General features: G+C 51.8%; 1 protein-coding gene across 1 annotated transcript in view; it reads right to left on the bottom strand.

Annotated features, from left to right (window-relative positions):
* Positions 1–23,050, bottom strand: part of PBRM1 (polybromo 1) — a 241,718-nt gene that overhangs the window by 206,976 nt on the left and 11,692 nt on the right. The window contains 4 exon segments of the mRNA XM_075321737.1: positions 11,928–12,071; positions 15,711–15,858; positions 17,661–17,758; positions 17,837–17,992. Coding sequence (XP_075177852.1) covers positions 11,928–12,071; positions 15,711–15,858; positions 17,661–17,758; positions 17,837–17,977 — 531 coding nt within the window. The 5' untranslated portion in view covers positions 17,978–17,992.

Below are 23,050 nucleotides of genomic sequence, written 5' to 3'. Positions count from 1 at the left end.
TACCACTGCCGCCATGATCTTGGTGAACACCCGTGGGGCTGTCGCCAGACCAAATGGCAGAGCTACGAACTGAAGATGGTTGTGAGGTAAATCCGGAGATATGACGATAAATCATGATATTCAAGTATGTCAGGAAGCCCTCTCCTGGTGTCACCCCCCCTTTCCTTCACACAACTGGTTTAGCAACAAATCCCATGGCCATCTCCTGTGATATGGAGATGAGGTGGTGTGGGAACAATGGACACAGGATGACTCCCTGCCGTCACCCTGTAACAAGAGTTGTATCTCATTAGCAAGGCTATGGAACTAGCTAGACAGAACGACTCCAGTAAAAAATGGTTCATATCTCGCAAGCCATATTTCCGATAAATACGGCAACCATAAAAATGGTGTCTCCGCATGCGGACGATGCCGGCACACCCTTTTTATGGGAGCGGGACATTGGGAAATGCCCCAGGCGTGATATCAGCCAATGGGGAACTGGCAGGCAGGTCATGAGTCCCCTCGTTCTGTAGCTAAATTCATAACTGTCACAATGAGAGCATTGGCGTCCGCCTACGACGCTCCCAGGCAAAGTTATGGCCCATATTCCATGTTGTGGATTGTCCATAACTCAAGCCAGGGGTGGAGCAGTGCTCCCTCTGAGGTCACTAAGGTAGGAGGGGACCTGGATTTGCCCAGGTTGATAACCCTACTTCGGCCATTTTCCAGTGTTCTTTTCGCTGGGGGCACGTGTAGGAAACATCTGTGGGAAGGATCCTAGAAACCTGGGTACAGCGCCCCCCTGTGGCCAGACGCAACAAGGTAACTGCTGGAACTGTGTATGCCTGTTTGTAACCCATGCTTTGATTGTAACTGTACTCTGACATATGTATATTCTGTAGATTCCCTATTGTATATATTGTAGTTTCTAGTGTGCTTTAGGCTGATTAAATTATATAATTAATCTTGGGCTGTTCTGTTATCTCGATCTTGAATCCCACGTCTGTGTGTTCGGCTAATAGTTACCGTAAATCGGTTGGTGGCAGCGAATTGTGCCAAGGATTATTGTGGGGAGGCCAGTGAGATTCGGGGAGATTTTATATATTCCGCCCGCGGAGGTCGGGGGAATATATACCCTACCCTCACCGGGGACCCTTCAATAATCGGCATAAGTAGTATAGCGGCCTCCTTGCTTATTGTCGGGCAATTCCATAATTGGCCTGACTATAAGAGGGGCGCTAGAGAGCGCGTCACGTGCTCTGTCTGTCGGTCGGGAGGTATAAAGGAGGGGTGACCCCCACTTGTTACCCCCCGATTGTGACGTACTGGTAGCCAGCGCGGGGGATTTCTGAGTGACCCCCCCGGTGGTTTGTGACATATTGGTGGCATAGCGGTGGGATCGAGATAATAGTGTGTGTGAGTGTGAGACCCATACTCCCAGACACTAAAGACTGCCTGCAGCAGCTGTGGCTGCTGGGGTCTTCAGACTAGCTCAACACTAGAGTGTCAGAGTGCAGATACTGTAAGGTGTGTGGAGGCATCAGGTGTCAGTTCTGTGTCAGTGACCAAAAGTCTGCAAGAATGGCTGATGGCACCAGGAGCAGAGCTATGCAACTGGCCAATGCTAAGGCAGGAGCCGAAGAGAGGGAGGACGGTGCTGTGGACAGCAATGAGGAGGTTGCCCACGAGTCCTCCAGGAGCTCGACGCCAGAAAACCGTTCTGCCGAGGACATTGCGCAACCTGGCACTGCTGAACAAGATGAGGAGGAGCTCACCCAAGGTTCCTCAACGAGCCAGATGCCAGCCCTCCGCTCTGAAAGGGACAGTGAATCGCCTAGCTCTGCAGCGTGCCGCAGATCACCACGTGCCATTCCACCGAGCCTGGGAGGCTCGGATAGCCTTCTTCAAATGGCTATGGCCCTTCTCCAGGCTGGAGACCAGAAGGGCTACAAGGAACTCCTGGCAGAGCGCAGGGCAGAGCGGCAGGCAGCGCGTGACGCTGAGGCTGCGGAGCGGCACGCAGAGCGTGAGGCTGCGGAGCGAGAGCGGCAGGCAGCGCGTGAAGAGCGAGAGCGACAGGCAGACCGTGACTACCAGCTGCAGCTAGCTCAGCTCCGGCCCTCATCAGCCACATGTGACCTTCGAGACACCAAACTTCCAAAGGTCCGTGTTGAGGACTTCCCAGTGCTGGAGAAGGATGGAGACTTGGACTCTTTCTTGACTGCTTTTGAACGGACTTGCTTGCAGCACCATCTGGACAAGGACCAGTGGGCCAAATACCTGACCCCCCGTTTAAGGGGTAAGGCCCTGGATATCCTTGGGGACTTGCCTGCTGAGGCAGATCAGGGCTACGACACCATCAAGCGGGCCCTGATCCAACAGTACAACCTCACTCCAGAGTCCTACCGCAAGAAGTTCCGGAGCCTACAGAAGGGACCAAAGGACTCCTGGGCTGACCACCGGCGGGCACTTGCCCGAGCTGCCGACCACTGGACCCAAGGCCTGCAGCTTTCCACCGGACCGGAGATCCTGGACTTGTTCATCACGGAGCAACTCTTGTGGAACTGCCCTGAGGATCTCCGCCAGTTCATCCGAGACCAGAAGCCAAAGGGGTCCACGGCTACAGCTGCCCTTGCCGATGACTACACCAACAACCGGGCCCCTGAGGCCAGGAGAGCGGCCACCAGCAGCACCTGGAGAGGGGGTAAGATGAATTCGGCGACTGCCCCACCTGCCCCTAGACTGCAGGGGGTGTCCCCCTCAACTCCCCTCTCCAGGCCCGTGGCGGAACCAAGACGGTGCCACCAGTGCAACCTACCTGGACACTTCAAGGCCATGTGCCCTCAGCGTCCCAAGGCCCCGGCTCCGTCCCCGTCCCAAGGGCCGCCCAAGGTGTATTGTGTGGGTGGGGGTGGTGGTAGGTCCCTGGACAGCTTCCAACCTGTCACCGTCGGCCGGTCTGTGACCATAGGACTGCGAGACAGCGCCTCGGAGGTGACTCTGGTGCGGCCTGAGATGGTGTCCCCCCAAGACTTGATCCCTGGAAAAACCCTCGCTGTCTCCGGGATTGGAGGCACTGACCCGGCGCTGCCTGTTGCTGACATTTATGTGGACTGGGGCGCAGGGCGGGGGGTGAGGGAGGTGGGGGTAACTGATCGGATCCCTGCAAACGTGCTACTTGGGACAGATTTGGGGCAGATAACCTCCCAGTTTGGGCCCCCCCCAAGGGCTGAACCTTCAGCCAGTACTGACATGACTCCTGACAATGTTAATGTGTTATCTATGAATGATGTAAGGGAGGAGGGAGTGAACTCTGATATTTCTGCTTGCACAGACACCATAGACACACACGCAGCTGCAGCTGTGACAGGAGGGGAGGGGGTCAGAGAAAGGTGTGACAATGCCTCTACAAGTAACCAGCCTGTGAGCTGGGATCTGTTGCCCTCTGCAGGGATAAGCAGAGAGCAGGGTGCTGCAGGGGGAGGACCGGTGTGTGGGGTGGGGGCTACCACAGCAAATGTGGGGTCCCCAGAGATTTCACAGCGGGGTTCTGTTGCTGCAGGAGGGGAACAGGCAGGTGAGATTGGGGCCGGTCCAGGAGCGGAAGTGCTCCCAGGTAAGATCTCGGTGCATGGTTCCCCCACAACCGGGGTGTCAGGAAGCCAGGTAGGTCTGCCTGAACCGGCGACTTGGTCAGGAACGGAGGAGGAGCAGGCACGACCCACGGTCGCAGCGGCTGTGGCCGCTGTCACCCGCAGTGGGAGTGCTGGAAGCCAAGGGGCCTCCCGGAGGTCCGATAGCTCTTCCCCTTCTGACCAAGTGGCAGCCGAGTCAGGTGGAGGCCAGGACACAGGTCCCGGGGTACTGACTGAAGATGTGACAGTCTCGTCGATTCTGGCCACATCTAGTCAGGGGTTTCAGGCAGCGTTAGAAGCTGACGACAGCCTGAAAGCTCTTAAGGAGCAGGCGGCACAGCCTCCCTCGGACTCGGACCCGGAGCGAGTGGTCTGGGACCAAGGACGGCTGTACCGGGCCACGGTCCAGCAGGGTTCACCGGAGGCGTGGCCCAGGGACCGACAGTTGGTGGTACCCTATCCGTTCCGGACGGAGTTGTTGCGGATCGCACATGAGATTCCGATGGCCGGACACCTAGGGATCGCTAAGACCAAGGCCAGGTTAAACCAGCATTTCTACTGGCCAAAAATGGGGGCCGATGTGGCTGCCTACTGCCGTTCGTGTGAAACCTGTCAGAGAGTGGGGAAGGCGGGGCCACACCCCAAAGCCCCACTAGTATCTCTGCCAATCATCGATGAGCCTTTCAGGAGGGTGGCTGTGGATCTGGTCGGCCCGCTGGCCATCCCCAGCAGCTCCGGGAAACGCTTCCTACTGACGGTAGTGGACTATGCCACCCGGTACCCAGAAGCAGTGGCCTTGTCGTCCATTCGGGCTGACAAGGTGGCCACCGCATTGCTGGAGATTTTCTCCCGAGTGGGTTTTCCCCAGGAAATGCTCACTGACCGGGGGACCCAATTCATGTCCCAGCTGATGGAGGCCCTCTGTAAGCAAGTCCAGGTGCGACATCTGGTGGCCAGCCCGTACCATCCACAGACTAATGGCCTGTGCGAGCGGTTCAATGGCACCTTAAAGCAGATGCTTAAGATGTTGGTCGACTCCCATGGGCGTGACTGGGAGCGGTATCTCCCACACCTGTTATTTGCTTACCGGGAGGTTCCACAGGCCTCAACAGGATTCTCACCGTTTGAGCTCCTGTACGGGCGACGTGTGCGGGGCCCCCTGGCTCTGGTGAAAGAGGCTTGGGAAGGGGATTTGGCCACCCCTGGAGTGTCGGTTATCGAGTATGTCATGCGCTTCCGGGACAAAATGCAGGCCTTGACGCAACTGGTACACGACAATATGGCTCAAGCCCAGGCCGATCAGAAGCGTTGGTACGACCAGAACGCTTGTGAGAGGACCTACCAAGTGGGTCAAAAGGTGTGGGTACTGGTCCCCGTACCACAGGACAAGCTTCAGGCAGCCTGGGAAGGCCCATACCTCGTGTACCAGCAGCTCAACCCTGTAACGTACCTGGTCACCCTGGACCCTGCCCGTGGAAGGCGGAAGCCCTTCCATGTGAACATGATGAAGGCACATCATGAGCGGGAGGCATGTGCGCTCCCCGTGTGCAACCTGCCCGAGGAGGGAGAAGCGGAAACCCTCTTGGATATGCTAGCCCAGGTTAGGGCAGGCGGATCCATTGAGGATGTGGAGGTTGGCCACCAGCTCTTGGAAGACCAACGGTCCCAGCTGTGGGCCACCCTCCTCCCCTTCCGGGGGTTGTTTACCAACCAGCCCGGAAGGACTGACTTGGCTGTCCATCACGTGGACACTGGGGATCATCCCCCGATCCGGCGTTCAGCATATCGGGTCTCCCTGGAGGTGCAGCAACACATGCGCCAGGAGATTGACGAGATGCTGAAGCTGGGGGTGATCCAGGCATCCAACAGCGCTTGGGCCTCGCCTGTAGTCCTCGTCCCTAAGAAGGACCGAACCACTCGGTTCTGCGTGGACTACAGGGGGCTCAATGCGGTCACGGTCGCCGATGCGTACCCAATGCCACGCATCGATGACCTGCTCGATCAGTTGGCCGGGGCTCAGTACCTGACCATCATGGATCTGAGCCGGGGATATTGGCAGATCCCCCTGACTCGCAAGGCCAGGGAACGCTCTGCCTTTATTACCCCATTTGGACTGTACGAGTCCACGGTGATGCCATTCGGGATGAGGAATGCCCCTGCCACTTTCCAGCGGATGGTCAACACCCTGCTCAAGGGACTTGAAGGGTACGCGGCCGCGTACCTGGATGACATTGCCGTCTTCAGTCCCACCTGGGAGGACCACCTAGAGCATCTAGCACAGGTGCTCAGGCGGATCCACCGGGCAGGTTTGACCATCAAGCCGGGAAAGTGTCAGCTGGCCATGAGCGAGGTCCAGTACCTCGGTCACCGGGTAGGTGGGAGAACACTGAAGCCCGAGCCTGAGAAAGTGGAAGCCATCGCATCCTGGCCCACCCCCAGGACCAAGAAGCAGGTGATGTCCTTCTTGGGGACCGCCGGGTACTATAGGAGGTTTGTTCCACGCTATAGTAGCCTGGCAAAGCCCTTGACGGACCTCACCAAGAAGAAGCTGCCCTCTGCAGTCGATTGGACAATGGACTGCGAGACAGCCTTCCAGGCCCTAAAGGACGCCCTGTCCAGCCCGCCCGTGCTACAGGCAGCCGACTTCACGCGGCCGTTTGTAGTACAGACCGACGCCAGTGACTTCGGCCTCGGTGCGGTGCTCAGCCAGGTGGACTCTGCGAGCCAAGAGCACCCAGTCTTGTACCTGAGCAGGAAGCTGTTACCAAGGGAAGTTGCCTATTCCACGATGGAGAAGGAGTGCCTGGCCATAGTGTGGGCCCTGCAGCGTCTGCAACCCTATCTATACGGGCGCCACTTCATCGTGGAGACGGACCACAATCCCCTCAGCTGGTTGCACACCGTCTCTGGGACGAATGGGCGATTGTTGCGATGGAGCCTTGCGCTCCAGCAATACAACTTCACCATTCGCCACAAAAGGGGCCGTGACCACGGTAACGCAGACGGGCTGTCCCGACAAGGAGAGGTCGCGGACGGGCGCACGGGGGAACACCGGAGTGTGCTGCCCCCTAGCGCCCTCAAAAGGGGGGAGGTGTGAGGTAAATCCGGAGATATGACGATAAATCATGATATTCAAGTATGTCAGGAAGCCCTCTCCTGGTGTCACCCCCCCTTTCCTTCACACAACTGGTTTAGCAACAAATCCCATGGCCATCTCCTGTGATATGGAGATGAGGTGGTGTGGGAACAATGGACACAGGATGACTCCCTGCCGTCACCCTGTAACAAGAGTTGTATCTCATTAGCAAGGCTATGGAACTAGCTAGACAGAACGACTCCAGTAAAAAATGGTTCATATCTCGCAAGCCATATTTCCGATAAATACGGCAACCATAAAAATGGTGTCTCCGCATGCGGACGATGCCGGCACACCCTTTTTATGGGAGCGGGACATTGGGAAATGCCCCAGGCGTGATATCAGCCAATGGGGAACTGGCAGGCAGGTCATGAGTCCCCTCGTTCTGTAGCTAAATTCATAACTGTCACAATGAGAGCATTGGCGTCCGCCTACGACGCTCCCAGGCAAAGTTATGGCCCATATTCCATGTTGTGGATTGTCCATAACTCAAGCCAGGGGTGGAGCAGTGCTCCCTCTGAGGTCACTAAGGTAGGAGGGGACCTGGATTTGCCCAGGTTGATAACCCTACTTCGGCCATTTTCCAGTGTTCTTTTCGCTGGGGGCACGTGTAGGAAACATCTGTGGGAAGGATCCTAGAAACCTGGGTACAGCGCCCCCCTGTGGCCAGACGCAACAAGGTAACTGCTGGAACTGTGTATGCCTGTTTGTAACCCATGCTTTGATTGTAACTGTACTCTGACATATGTATATTCTGTAGATTCCCTATTGTATATATTGTAGTTTCTAGTGTGCTTTAGGCTGATTAAATTATATAATTAATCTTGGGCTGTTCTGTTATCTCGATCTTGAATCCCACGTCTGTGTGTTCGGCTAATAGTTACCGTAAATCGGTTGGTGGCAGCGAATTGTGCCAAGGATTATTGTGGGGAGGCCAGTGAGATTCGGGGAGATTTTATATATTCCGCCCGCGGAGGTCGGGGGAATATATACCCTACCCTCACCGGGGACCCTTCAATAATCGGCATAAGTAGTATAGCGGCCTCCTTGCTTATTGTCGGGCAATTCCATAATTGGCCTGACTATAAGAGGGGCGCTAGAGAGCGCGTCACGTGCTCTGTCTGTCGGTCGGGAGGTATAAAGGAGGGGTGACCCCCACTTGTTACCCCCCGATTGTGACGTACTGGTAGCCAGCGCGGGGGATTTCTGAGTGACCCCCCCGGTGGTTTGTGACAATGGTCGTCTCCTATCACGAAGCGTAGAAAGCGTTGGTGCTCTGTAGCAATCGGCACGTGGAGATAAGCATCCTTGATGTCTATTGATGCTAGGAAATCTCCTTGAGACATTGAGGCAATGACTGAGCGGAGGGATTCCATCCGGAACCGCCTGGCGTTCACATGCTTGTTGAGCAGTTTTAGGTCCAGAACAGGACGGAATGAGCCGTCCATTTTTGGCACCACAAAGAGATTGGAGTAAAAACCTTGACCTCGTTCCTGAAGAGGAACAGGGACCACCACTCCTTCTGCTCTTAGAGAATTCACCGCCTGCAGAAGGGCATCTGCTCGGTCGGGATGTGGGGAAGTTCTGAAGAACCGAGGCGGAGGACGAGAACTGAACTCTATCCTGTACCCGTGAGACAAAATGTCTGTTACCCACCGGTCTTTGACCTGTGGCAGCCAAATGTCGCAAAAGCGGGAGAGCCTGCCACCGACCGAGGATGCGGAGGGAGGCGGCCGAAAGTCATGAGGCAGCCGCCTTGGAAGCGGTACCTCCGGTTGCTTTCTTGGGGCGTGAGTGAGCCCGCCAGGAATCAGAGCTCCTTTGCTCTTTCTGAGTCCCTTTGGACGAGGAGAATTGGGGCTTGCCCGAGCCTCGAAAGGACCGAAACTTTGACTGCCACTTCCTCTGTGGAGGTTTGCTTGATCTGGGCTGGGGTAAGGAGGAGTCCTTACCTTTGGACTGTTTAATGATTTCCGCCAATTGCTCACCAAACAGTCTGTCTCCAGATAATGGCAAGCTGGTTAAACATTTTTTAGAAGCAGAATCTGCTTTCCATTCCTTTAACCACAAGGCTCTGCGCAAAACTACAGAGTTGGCGGATGCCATTGAGGTACGGCTCGTAGAGTCCAGTACCGCATTGATAGCGTAGGTCGCAAACGCAGACATTTGCGTAGTTAGGGACGCCACTTGCGGCACTGCTGGACGTATGAGAGAGTCCACCTGTGCCAGACCAGCTGAAATAGCTTGGAGCGCCCACACGGCCGCGAATGCTGGAGCAAACGACGCGCCGATAGCTTCATAGACAGATTTCAACCAAAGGTCCATCTGTCTGTCATTGGCATCTTTAAGTGAAGCCCCATCCTCCACTGCAACTATGGATCTAGCTGCAAGCCTGGATATTGGAGGGTCCACTTTTGGACACTGGGTCCAGCGTTTGACCACGTCAGGGGGGAAAAGGATAACGTGTATCCTTAAGGCGTTTAGAAAAACGCTTGTCCGGATAAGTATTGTGTTTCTGGATGGATTCTCTGAAGTCAGAGTGGTCCAGAAAAGTACTCAATTTACGCTTGGGATACAGGAAATGGAATTTCTCCTGCTGTGCAGCTGCCTCCTCTGCAGAAGGGGCTGGGGGAGAAATATCCAACAGCCTATTGATGGCCGCTATAAGGTCATTTACCATGGCGTCACCATCTGGCGTATCCAAATTGAGTGCGGCGTCAGGACAAGACTCCTGATCACCCACCTCTGAGCCATCATATAGAGACCCTTCTCGCTGAGACCCTGATCCGCGTGATGACGTGGAGGGTCTCTCCCAGCGAGCTCGCTTAGGCGGACTGGGACTGTCATCGGAGTCAGAGCCCTCAGCCTGTGATGCCTGGGACCCCCTTGAATTACGGATTAATTCCAGCTGAGGGGGGCCGGGGAACATAGACACAGCGGTGTCCATGGTCTGAGCAACTGGCCTGGACTGCAAGGTCTCCAGGATTTTTGTCATAGTCACAGACATTTTATCAGCAAAGACTGCAAATTCTGTCCCCGTCACCGGGGCAGGGTTCACAGGCGTCTCTGCCTGGGCTACCACCACAATAGGCTCTGGCTGACGAAGTGCCACTGGGACTGAACATTGCACACAATGAGAGTCGTTGGAGCCTGCTGGTAGATTAGCCCCACATGCTGCACAAGCAGTGTATACAGCCCGTGCCTTGGCACCCTTGCGTTTTGTACAGCCAAGAAGCGACCTTACAGTGCAGCACACAAATATAACACTGTGGCACTAGTGGGGCCGCACGTATGTGCTGCTTACCGCCCGCTTAGCGCGGGTGTGTGGTCGCCAGAAACCCCTAGCCTGGGTCCCTCAGAGCCTGCGTCCGTTCTCCAGCCAGACTGCATGTGTATAATGGCTGCCGGCGTCCTGGGGAGCTGCAAGCCTGGGGGCGGGCCTAGGGCGTGCACAGAGAAAAAGCGCGAAGCCTGTGTCCTACTGTGCTCAGTGAGAGGGCTGGAGCATGTAAATCGTGCTCCAGCCCTCGGCGCTGCCGATTGAACAACGTCTCTCCCCTACCCTGATTGACAGGGTGGGGGGCGTTAACGAAGCGGAGCTAGGCCGCAGAAAGCCGGGGACTAAAGTTAGAAGCGCCGCCGCCGTAAAAGCGCGGTCGGCGCGTCCCCGGCGCACTACAAGTCGCAGCTGCGCCGCCGCTCCAGGGGCGGTCGGCGCGGCGATCCACACACATAAAGTCCCCCAGTAATCTGCGGGGACTATAAGCCCAGCGCACAGCGCTACAGTCCCCGGCGCACTAGCACACCCAGCAAGCCTGGGGTGTGCGTGGCCTGCCATACGGGGACACAGAGTACCTGAAAGTTGCAGGGCCTTGTCCCTGAACGGCACTCCCGCTCCACATCCAGCAGGTTCAATGGGTCTGTGGATGGAGCCCGGCCTCAGGGCTTGGTGGCCGGTAAGATCCCACTTCCTCAGAGCCCCTCAGGGGGATGGGGAAGGAAAACAGCATGTGGGCTCCAGCCTCCGTACCCGCAATGGGTACCTCAACCTTACAAACCACAAGTGGGGTAAGAAGGGAGCATGCTGGGGGCCCCATATGGGCCCTCTTTTCTTCCATCCGATATAGTCAGCAGCTACTGCTGACTAAACAGTGGAGCTATGCGTGGATGTCTGACCTCCTTCGCACAAAGCAGAAAACTGGTGAGCCAGTGATCCCACTGGGGGTGTATAGCCAGAAGGGGAGGGGCCTTACACTTTTTGGTGTAATTGCTTTGTGTGGCCTCCGGAGGCAGTGCTATACACCCAATCGTCTGGGTCTCCCAATGGAGCGCCGAAGAAAAGGAAAGGGAAAGAAATACTCCCCCCCAATCTCATGCACCCAGTACACCCTGACACCTAACCTGTGCTTCGGGGGTTGCAGTGTCCAGTGCAGTGCGTGGGGGGGGGGGAGAAGAGGGCCAGAGGGGGCGGGAAAGAGGGCCGGCCAGAGGGGGTGGGGGGAGAAGAGGGCCAGAGGGGGTGGGGAGAGAAGAGGGCCAGAGGGGGCGGGGAGAGAAGAGGGACAGAGGGGGTGGAGGGAGAAGAGGGACAGAGGGGGGAAGGGGGAAGAAGAGGGGGGGAGGGGGAGAAAGAAGAGGGCCAGAGGAGGTGGGGGGAGAAGAGGGCCAGAGGGGGTGAAGGGGAGAAGAGGGCCAGAGGGGGTGAAGGGGAGAAGAGGGCCAGAGGGGGTGAAGGGGAGTAGAGGGCCAGAGGGGGTGAAGGGGAGAAGAGGGCCAGAGGGGGTGAATGGGAGAAGAGGGCCAGAGGGGGTGAAGGGGAGAAGAGGGCCAGAGGGGGTGAAGGGGAGAAGAGGGCCAGAGGGGGTGAAGGGGAGAAGGGGTAGAGAGAGAAGAGGGGGGGAGGGGGAAAAGGGGAAAAAGGGGGGAAAGGGGAAAAGGGGTGAAAAGGGGGAAAGGGGAAAAAGGGGGAAAAGGGGGGAGAGGGGAAAAGGGGGAAAAGGGGGGAAGGGTAAAAGGGGGGAGGGTAAAAGGGGGGGAGGGGAAAGGGGGGAAAAGGGGGGGGAAAAAAGGAAAGGGGAAAAAAAAAAGGAAAGGGGAAAAAAAGGAAAAGGGATAGAAATACTTTCTCCCCCCCCCCCCCAATCTCATGCACCCAGCACACCCTGACACCTAACCTCTGCTTCGGGAGTTGCAGTGTCCAGTGTATCCTCGTCATCATCATCGTCATCTTCACAGTCACCTTTCTGAACAAACTCATTCCGTGTACGTAGGTAAAGGTCCCACAGCTTACACGCCGCTTTGTATTCTGGAGTATCAGACTGGTAAAATATAGGCAAAAAAAAGGAAACAAGCTACGTAGATATGTAGAAAGGCGTGATGTTCTATTAATTTAGTTGTATAATTGAATGTAGACAATTCTTTATCCACACCATATACTGAAAAACCGTGCACTGTGTGGTGAAATCAGGAACAAAAATTTCTGCAAATCTGCCATTTTTATTTCAGAAATTTGTGTTGAAAAAAAAAAAGTAAATAAATTACATACAAACATAGTACATCACAAAAGTGAGTACACCCCTCACATTTTTTTTTAAATATTTTATTATATATTTTTATGGGACAACACTGAAGATCTGAACCTGTGATACAATATACAGTGTCAGTGTGCAGCTTGTATAACAGGGTAAATTTGGTGCCCTCTAAATAACTCAGCACACAACCATTGTCTAAACCGCTGGCAACAAAAGTGAGTACACCCCTAAGTGAAAATGACCAAATTGTGCCCAATTAGACATTTTCCATCCCCAGTGTCATGTGACTCATTAGTGTTACAAGATCTCAGGTGTGAATTGGGACCAGGGGTGTTACATTTGGGGTCATCGCTCGCACACTCTCTCATACTCTTTGGTCACTGGAAGGTCAGCATGGCTCCTCATGGCAAAGAAATCTCTGAGGATCTGAAAAAAAGAATTGTAGCTCTACATAAAGATGGCCGAGGCTATGATAAGATTGTCATCACCCTGACACTGAGCTGCGGCATGGTGGCCAAGACCATACAGAGGTTTAACAAGACAGGATCCACTCAGAACAGGCCTCGCCATGGCTGACCAAAGAGGTTGAGTGCATGTGCTCAGCGTCATATCCAGAGGTCGTCTTTTCAAAATAGACGTATGAGCGCTGCCAGCATTGCTACAAAGGTTACAGGGATAGGGGGTCCGCCTGTCAGTGCTCAGACCATACGCCGCACACTGCATCACATTGGTCTGCATGGGTGTTGTCCTAGAAGGAAACCTCTTCTAAAGATCATGCACAAGAAAACCCACAGTTTGCTGAAGACAAGCAGAATAAGGACATGAATTACTGGATCCATGTACTGTGGTGTAATGAGACAAAGATAAACTTATTTGGTTCAGATGGTGTCAAGCATGTGTGGCGGCAACCAGGTGAGGAGGACACAGACAAGTGTCCTGCCTACAGTCAAGCATGGTGGTGGAAGTGTCATGGTTTGAGGCTGCATGAGTGCTGCCAGCTGTGAGGAGCTACGATTCATTGAGGGAACCATGAATGCCAACATGAACTGTGACATACTGAAGCAGAGCAGAATCCCCTCCCTTTACATTTCAACATGACTAAGACCCCAAACACCTCCAAAAGGATGACTGGCTTACTTAACACTGAGGGTAAAGTAGCTGGACTGGCCAAGTGTCTCCAGACCTAAACCCTATTGAGCATCTGTGGGGCCTCCTCAAATGGAAGGTGGAGGACCACGAGGTCTCTAACATCCACCAGCTCCGTGATGTCGTCATGGAGGATGGAACAGGATCAAGCGGCTCCTGTGAAGCTTTAGTGACCTCCATGCCCAAGACAATTAAGGCTGTGCTTAAAAATAATGGTGGCCACACAAAATATTGACACTTTGAGCACAATTTGTCCATTTTCACTTAGAGGTGTACTCACTTTGGTTGCCAGCGGTTTAGACATTAATGGCTGTGTGTTGAGTTATTTAGAGGAGACACAAAATTTACACTGTTATACAAGACTGGTTTACACAGTATCAAAGTGTCAGATCTCCAAAAATGCGAGGGGTGTAATCACTTTTGTGATATACTCTATATTTGCTTTGGGTCACTATTTTCCAAAACCCTTAATTTTTCCACTGATGGAGCTGTGAAGGGGCTTTTTTCTGTGGCGCAAGGTGACATTTTTAATGGATACCAGATTGGGGTAAATGTGACGTTTTCATCACTTTTTAGTGAATTTTTTGCAGAGGTGCAGCAACGCAAAAACTAAAATTCTAGGGTTTTGATAATTCCGCCCTTTACTGCATGGGTTAAATAATTTAATTTTATTTTTTAAATGGAGAAAAGGGAGTGATTTTAATTTATATTTCTTTTTTTGGTCCCTTCAGGGGGACTTGAACCTAACATTTTCGGATCGCTTCTTCTATATATGACTATACATTAGTATTTCAGTATCTTGAGAAAATCATGGCCTTACATGGAACCCAAACAGTGTCTGGGCTTCATAGGATTACTGATATGGCAGGCGCAGGGTCTTCAGCAGCCCCCTGACTACCTTGGCACCCCTCAATCTCATCATGGGGGAAAGTATGGGAACCAGAATGTGCCTTGAATGATGCTGTCAAGAGATTGAGAGCAACAGTTAAAAGATTGACAGATGTGATAGGAACACAGCCCTGATTGCTGCTGTTATAACACAGCCAGCATCTGCCAGGTATGGGGCATGCTCTGCACCTAAACAAGCTCCATAGATGTATGGAGGATGCCAAGAAAAGGATGCTGGGAATGGTTTACCTTTCTGTTGTGAATGTAATTCGAGTGGGTGCTGGTGTGGAGCTTCCTCTGGTGATGAGGAATGGTAATGAAACTGAGTCTGAATCTGTGACCCAGACAGGTGTTGGAGTTAATTGGGAATGCATGAAATCCTATTGCAAATTAGCCTAGTGTATTTAGGAGAGCACTTTCTGCCTGGCGGCCGCTGATGATTATTTCTTCCTGCCTGCTTCTGAAGAGTGCCTGAATCTACTCCAGATAAGTTTGCTAGTTTCTGTCTGGCTTAATTGCTGAAATTGCACTTAAGGGTGTTTCTGCTTATTTCATTTGGTTCTGGGTTTTGGTTTCTTATATGTGAGGATCTGTCTCTCTGCTTTTGTGAGCAGGGCAGTTCCTCCAGCAAGAAAGAGCTTGCTCCCTGTTCTGATTTTGATTATTTGCACTTTAGAATATTATTTTTTCTGTGATTTTGTTTCTTCCCGTTATATCTGCAGTTCTGTTTAAGGTGTCTGACACAAGAGTACCTGATATAGTGGGGGAGAGACCGTGTGGTCTTAGTATTTTTTTCCTATCAGCAGTTTGGTATTTTTTGCAAGGTTTTTTGCAAGCTGCAATCAGTTATCTGTTCTGTTCTGCTGTATCTAGTAAGTCGGGCCTCACCTTTGCTAATCTATATTTTCTGTGTATTGTGATTTCTTACATCACCGTTGTTGCATGTTGGGGGCTTGCTATTTCTCTGGTTACTGCTCCGAGGCAAGTTAGTATTCCTCATTTCTATCTTTGAGGTGTAGCAAGTTTCTCCGGCAGTGATGAGGTGTCTAGGTGTGTTAGGAACATCCCACTGCTACTTCTAGTGTTGTCTGATAGATGGGGGATTGCGGTCAGCTCAGTCTCCAACTACTCTTGTGGTTTTGGTTTTTTCCTGATTAATGGGATTTTTTTGTGGTCGTCCACGGTTACCAGATCACAACACTTTATCTTATTTGGTCAAGCATGCCTCACTTACTTAAATGAGAGACCGCTGCCATCCCAAGCAGAACTGCTACTATATGTAAGCTATAAAAGAGGCAGCTGTGCTCAACAGAGCTTTGTATATGGTCATAACAGGGGGGCTCAAAGACGGCAGTAGCGATAGTAGCAGATGGGACCCCACCTCACACTCACCTTATAATAGGTCTTGGCGTTCTGGAAGAGCAGCTGGAAGTCGGCAGTGAGCAGGCTGACCTCGTCATACTCATCCATCTTTAGCTTCTGCTGGATTTTCATCAGGTCGATGGGCTGGGAAATAATGTTGTAATAATCCGGCTGGTTCCTGTGGATACGATCACATTTCATTTAAAGGAGCAAGACAAACCTTCATCAAGTCATAAGGAGGCGACATTTATCTCTAGAAGTGCCGAAAAGACTTTTCTTGTAGCAAATACTAAAAGTGCATCTTTATTCGTGGTAATCTGGTAATCCCCCAAATAGTGCAAATAACAAGACGTATCAGAACAGGCAAAAACTTAGTCGATGGGGCGTTATTTCCCCTGACTAGTCGGCCCTCATTCCATGTTCTTAGTGGGTGTAATAACATGATTTCCACCAACCGGCATCACCACAGCTCCTGGAAATCTTGCACATGCGCGCGGCTCATTGGAGCAGAGTCCATGAGCCTCTAAAGCTGGGTGCGGAGAGGCGCACTGCGCATGATCAGAAGCACAGCTAATCATGCGCCTCTCTGAAGCCGGGATGCGTACACCCAGGATTCTGAGGCGCACTGACGCTGCCGAAATGAGCTGCTGCATGCGCAAGATTTCCAGGAACTGCAATGATGCTGGCTTGTGGAAATCACATTATCACGCCCAGTCAGGGGAGGAAAACGACGCCATCGCGCCCAGTCAGGGGAGGAAAACGACGCCATCGCGCCCAGTCAGGGGAGGAAAACGACGCCATCGCGCCCAGTCAGGGGAGGAAACCGACGCCATCGCGCCCAGTCAGGGGAGGAAAACGATATGCCATCGTGCCCAGTCAGGAAGGGGGGGGGGGGGGCAGACGCCCTCGCACTCAGTCGGGGGGGGGGGGGGGGACGATGCCCCGTGACTAGTCAGGTGGGGGGGTTGAGATGACGCCCCCGCGACTAGTCAGGGGGAAAGACGACGCGCCCGCGACTAGTCAGGGGGGAAAGACGACGCCCCCGCGACTAGTCAGGGGAAAAGACGACGCCCCCGCGACTAGTCAGGGGGAAAGACGACGCCCCCCGCGACTAGTCGGGGGGGGGGGGTGACGAGACCCCCGCGACTAGTCAGGAAGGGGGGAAGATGAAGCGACTAGTCGGGGGGGTTGAGAGACGTCGGGGGGGGGGGGGTTGAGAGACGACGCCCCCCGCGACTAGTCAGGGGGGGGAAGACGACGCCCCCGCGACTAGTCAGGGGGGGGAAGACGACGCCCCCCGCGACTAGTCAGGGGGGGAAGACGACGCCCCCGCGACTAGTCAGGGGGGGAAGACGACGCCCCCGCGACTAGTCAGGGGGGGTAGACGACGCCCCCCGCGACTAGTCAGGGGGGGTAGACGACGCCCCCGCGACTAGTCAGGGGGGGGGTAGACGACGCCCCCGCGACTAGTCAGGGGGGGGAAGACGACGCCCCCCGCGACTAGTCAGGGGGGGAAGACGACGCCCCCGCGACTAGTCAGGGGGGGAAGACGACGCCCCCGCGACTAGTCAGGGGGGGAAGACGACGCCCCCGCGACTAGTCAGGGGGGGAAGACGACGCCCCCCGCGACTAGTCAGGGGGGGAAGACGACGCCCCCGCGACTAGTCAGGGGGGGAAGACGACGCCCCCGCGACTAGTCAGGGGGGGAAGACGACACCCCCGCGACTAGTCAGGGGGGAAGACGACGCTCCCGCGACTAGTCAGGGGGAAAGACGATGCCCCGGAAAATCCCTTTAATTACTATAGATAGGGGTAATAACTGAACTAATGACAGGTGGCTGCAACCGACAGTAACAACCATCAGACTAATAGTTACCAAAAAAATGAGACCGGCATTGGCAACAGATCTATAAATTAAAACCCCCAACGAGGAGCGTAACGACAGGACAGCATTCAGAAACATCTAGTAAAGTCCCTCACCTGCGTTTTGGAGCTCTAATGAAAAGCTCACACAGAATACGACCTTGATCGTCCTTGTAGTCCCTGACTGTGTTGTAGAGTTCATGGCACACGGCGATCTGCGGACACAAAGATGGAGAACACTCAGTCTTGGATATTCGTACTGCTCCCTGATCATCCCAGAGACCATCCCTTACTGGATCCACAGTGGACACGTTGGCGAGTCTCCTCCGCTTCCGGCCAGAGTTTGGGGTGCTCGTAGTATGCGGCGAATCGTCAAAGTCTCCGCCGCTGACACTGCTGGATGGGGACGTGGCTCTGCGCCTCTTAGAGCTCATTGTCTCAATATTGTCCTGCCACAAAAAACAGAGCAACAAGTAAGAAAAGTGAACGGGTCCGATGACAACATGCACACAATAAAAAAAAATAAAAATGTGTAAAATGTAAGGATAAAAAAAAATGTAATGATTTGGAAAATCGCTTATCGCCATAGAACACAGATCAGAAGGTGAATATTAGACATTTGAGCAACTCGTTTAGAAATTGATGGCAGCAACAAATCTCAGAAAAGTAGGGACAGGGTTAATAAAGGGCTGAAAAAGTAACAGCAGGTAATGTAAAACAGTCACATGCTTGTATATAAAAAGAGCATGATAGAGAGGCAGAGTCTCACAGAAGCAAAGATGGTCAGAGGTCACCAATCTCAGAAGCAAGTCTGAGAATTGAGGAACAATTTCAGGAAAATGTTACTCAACGTAAAATTGCAAAGACCTTTAATATCTCTCCACCTACAATGCATAATGTCATCAAAAGATTTAGAGATTTAGGAAAAATCCATGTGATCCTCGGGGCACTCAGGCGGCACTGAACTAAGAACAGGCATCAGTTGTGCAGATCACTGGGTGGGCTCAGGGATACTTCCACAGGTCATTGTGTGATCATACAAAGAATTCGTCCTATATCAACACAATCCCGAAATGCTGCCGTCCGCTGTGGGCCAAAGCTCATTTACAATGGACTGAGGCAAAATGGAAAATTATACTGAGGTCTGATGAATCAAAATGTGAAATTCTTAAGTGATATCACAGGCGTCATGCAAATTCGGGAAGGACCATCCAGCTTGTTATCCACGCACAGTTGCTGCATTTCTGGTGGTATGTGGTTGCATTAGTGCATATATCATGGGCAACTTACACATCATGAGAGGCGCTATCAATACAGAGGTTTTTAGAAAAGCGAGTGGAAGGAAAGCGATTCCGACAGCTAAATAGGAAAGGATTCTTTACAGTTAGAGCAGTCAGACTGTGGAATGCCCTAACACAAGAGGTAGTAATGGCTGATACTATAACAGCTTTTAAAAAAGGGCTGGATGATTTCCTCAGTACACAAAACATCGTTGGTTATAAATGACTTAGTGACCAAATGCATAATTGGTGGAGGAAGGTTGACCTAGATGGACCTAGGTCTTTTTTCAACCTAAGTAACCATGTAACTAAGAACATCTGCTCTGTTCAGACAATGGCTATTTCAGGCAAGACCTTGCATATTTCAGCAAGACAATGCTAAACTCATACCGGCGCACACATGAGTTCTTGAGCCTGTGCTGGACTACTTTTTTTTTATTATATTACTGTATGTGCATATATATATATATATATATATATATATATATATATATATATATATATATATATATATATATATATATATATATATATATATATATATACACATACATACATACATACATACATACATACATACATACGTACATACATACATGGCCTACAAGTAGTATTCAACCCCCTGCAGATTTAGCAGGTTTACACATTCGGATTTAACTTGGCATTGTGACATTTGGACTGTAGATCAGCCTGGAAGTGTGAAATGCACTGCAGCAAAAAAGAATGTTATTTCTTTTTTTATTTTTTTTTTTTAAATTGTGAAAAGTTTATTCAGAGGGTCATTTATTATTCAACCCCTCAATCCACCAGAATTCTGTTTGGTTCCCCTAAAGTATTAAGAAGTATTTCAGGCACAAAGAACAATGAGCTTCACATGTTTGGATTAATTATCTCTCTTTCCAGCCTTTTCTGACTAATTAAGACCCTCCCCAAACTTGTGAACAGCACTCATACTTGGTCAACATGGGAAAGACAAAAGGAGCATTCCAAGGCCATCAGAGACAAGATCGTGGAGGGTCACAAGGCTGGCAAGGGGTACAAAACCCTTTCCAAGGAGTTGGGCCTACCTGTCTCCACTGTTGGGAGCATTATCCGGAAGTGGAAGGCTTATGGAACTACTGTTAGCCTTCCAAGGCCTGGACAGCCTTTAAAAGTTTCCACCCGTGCCGAGGCCAGGCTTGTCCGAAGAGTCAAGGCTAACCCAAGGACAACAAGGAAGGAGCTCCGGAAGATCTCATGGCAGTGGGGACATTGGTTTCAAACAATACCATAAGTAACGTACTCCACCGCAATGGTCTCCGTTCCAGACGAGCTCGTAAGGTACCTTTACTTTCAAAGCGTCATGTCAAGGCTCGTCTACAGTTTGCTCATGATCACTTGGAGGACTCTGAGACAGACTGGTTCAAGGTTCTCTTGTCTGATGAGACCAAGATCGAGATCTTTGGTGCCAACCACACACGTGACGTTTGGAGACTGGATGGCACTGCATACGACCCCAAGAATACCATCCCTACAGTCAAGCATGGTGGTGGCAGCATCATGCTGTGGGGCTGTTTCTCAGCCAAGGGGCCTGGCCATCTGGTCCGCATCCATGGGAAGATGGATAGCAAGGCCTACCTGGAGATTTTGGCCAAGAACCTCCGCTCCTCCATCAAGGATCTTAAGATGGGTCATTTCATCTTCCAACAAGACAACGACCCAAAGCACACAGCCAAGGAAACCAAGGCCTGGTTCAAGAGGGAAAAAATCAAAGGTGTTGCAGTGGCCTAGTCAGTCTCCTGACCTTAACCCAATTGAAAACTTGTGGAAGGAGCTCAAGATTAAAGTCCACATGAGACACCCAAAGAACCTAGATAACTTGGAGAAGATCTGCATGGAGGATTGGGCCAAGATAACTCCAGAGACCTGTGCCGGCCTGATCAGGTCTTATAAAAGACGATTATTAGCTGTAATTGCAAACAAGGGTTATTCCACAAAATATTAAACCTAGGGGTTGAATAATAATTGACCCACACTTTTATGTTGAAAATTTATTAAAATTTAACTGAGCAACATAACTTGTTGGTTTGTAAGATTTATGCATCTGTTAATAAATCCTGCTCTTGTTTGAAGTTTGCAGGCTCTAACTTATTTGCATCTTATCAAACCTGCTAAATCTGCAGCGGGTTGAATACTACTTGTAGGCACTGTATATATATATATATATATATATATATATATATATATATATATATATATATATATATATATATATATATATATGGCCAAAAGTATTGGCACCCCTGCAATTCTGTCAGATAATACTCAGTTTCTTCTTGAAAATGATTGCAATCACAAATTCTTTGGTATTCTCTTCAATTAATTTGTCTTCAATGAGAAATAAAAAAAAAGAAGGGAATTTTGTTTACTTACCGTAAATTCCTTTTCTTCTAGCTCCTATTGGGAGACCCAGACAATTGGGTGTATAGCTTCTGCCTCCGGAGGCCACACAAAGTATTACACTTTAAAAAGTGTAACCCCTCCCCTCTGTTATACACCCTCCCGTGGATCACGGGCTCCTCAGTTTTGGTGCAAAAGCAGGAAGGAGAAAACTTATAAATTGGTCTAAGGTAAATTCAATCCGAAGGATGTTCGGAGAACTGAAAACCATGAACCAAAAGAACAATTCAACATGAACAACATGTGTACACAAAAGAACAACCAGCCCGAAGGGCACAGGGGCGGGTGCTGGGTCTCCCAATAGGAGCTAGAAGAAAAGGAATTTACGGTAAGTAAACAAAATTCCCTTCTTCTTTGTCGCTCCATTGGGAGACCCAGACAATTGGGACGTCCAAAAGCAGTCCCTGGGTGGGTAAAAGAATACCTCAATAAAAAGAGCCGAAACGGCCCCCTCTTACAGGTGGGCAACCGCCGCCTGAAGGACTCGCCTACCTAGACTGGCGTCTGCCGAAGCATAGGTATGCACTTGATAGTGTTTCGTGAAAGTGTGCAGACTAGACCACGTAAGCTGCCTGACACACCTGCTGAGCCGTAGCCCAATGCCGCAATGCCCAGGACGCACCCACGGCTCTGGTAGAATGGGCATTCAGCCCTGAAGGAAGCGGAAGCCCAGAAGAACGGTAGGCTTTGAGAATCGGTTCCTTGATCCACCGAGCCAAGGTTGACTTGGAAGCCTGCGAACCCTTACGCTGGCCAGCAACAAGGACAAAGAGCGCATCTGAACGACGCAGGGGCGCCGTGCGAGGCACGTAGAGTCGGAGTGCTCTCACCAGATCTAAGGAGTGCAAATCCTTTTCACATTGGTGAATTGGATTAGGGCAAAATGAAGGCAAGGAGATATCCTGATTGAGATGAAAAGGAGATACCACCTTAGGGAGAAATTCCGGTACAGGACGCAGAACCACCTTATCCTGGTGAAACACCAGGAAGGGGGCTTTGCATGACAGCGCTGCAAGCTCAGACACTCTCCGAAGTGATGTAACTGCCACTAGAAAGGCCACCTTCTGCAAAAGACGAGATAAAGAGACATCCCGCAGCGGCTCGAAAGGTGGTTTCTGAAGGGCCGTTAGCACCCTGTTAAGATCCCAGGGTTCCAGCGGACGCTTGTAAGGTGGGACTATGTGGCAAACTCCCTGCAGGAACGTGCGGACCTGCGGAAGCCTGGCTAGGCGCTTTTGAAAAAATACGGAGAGCGCCGATACTTGGCCCTTGAGAGAGCCGAGTGACAAACCCTTGTCCATTCCGGATTGAAGGAATGAAAGAAAAGTGGGTAAGGCAAACGGCCATGGAGGAAAACCGTTATCAGAGCACCAGGATAAGAAGATTTGCCAAGACCTGTAATAGATCTTGGCGGACGTTGGCTTCCTGGCCTGTCTCATGGTGGCAATGACATCCTGAGATAACCCTGAAGACGCTAGGAGCCAGGACTCAATGGCCACACAGTCAGGTTGAGGGCCACAGAATTCAGATGGAAAAACGGGCCTTGTGACAGCAAGTCTGGGCGGTCTAGAAGCGCCCACGGTTGACCCACTGTGAGATGCCACAGATCCGGGTACCACGACCACCTCGGCCAGTCTGGAGCGACGAGAATGGCGCGACGGCAGTCGGACCTGATCTTGCGTAACACTCTGGGCAGCATCGCCAGAGGAAACACATAAGGCAGTCGAAACTGCGACCAATCCTGAACTAACGCGTCCGCCGCCAGAGGTCTGTGATCCTGAGACCGAG

The sequence above is a fragment of the Anomaloglossus baeobatrachus genome, chromosome 8 (assembly GCF_048569485.1).
Source record: "Anomaloglossus baeobatrachus isolate aAnoBae1 chromosome 8, aAnoBae1.hap1, whole genome shotgun sequence".
Lineage (NCBI taxonomy): Eukaryota > Metazoa > Chordata > Amphibia > Anura > Aromobatidae > Anomaloglossus > Anomaloglossus baeobatrachus.
This window is presented reverse-complemented; position numbering and strand designations above follow the sequence as displayed.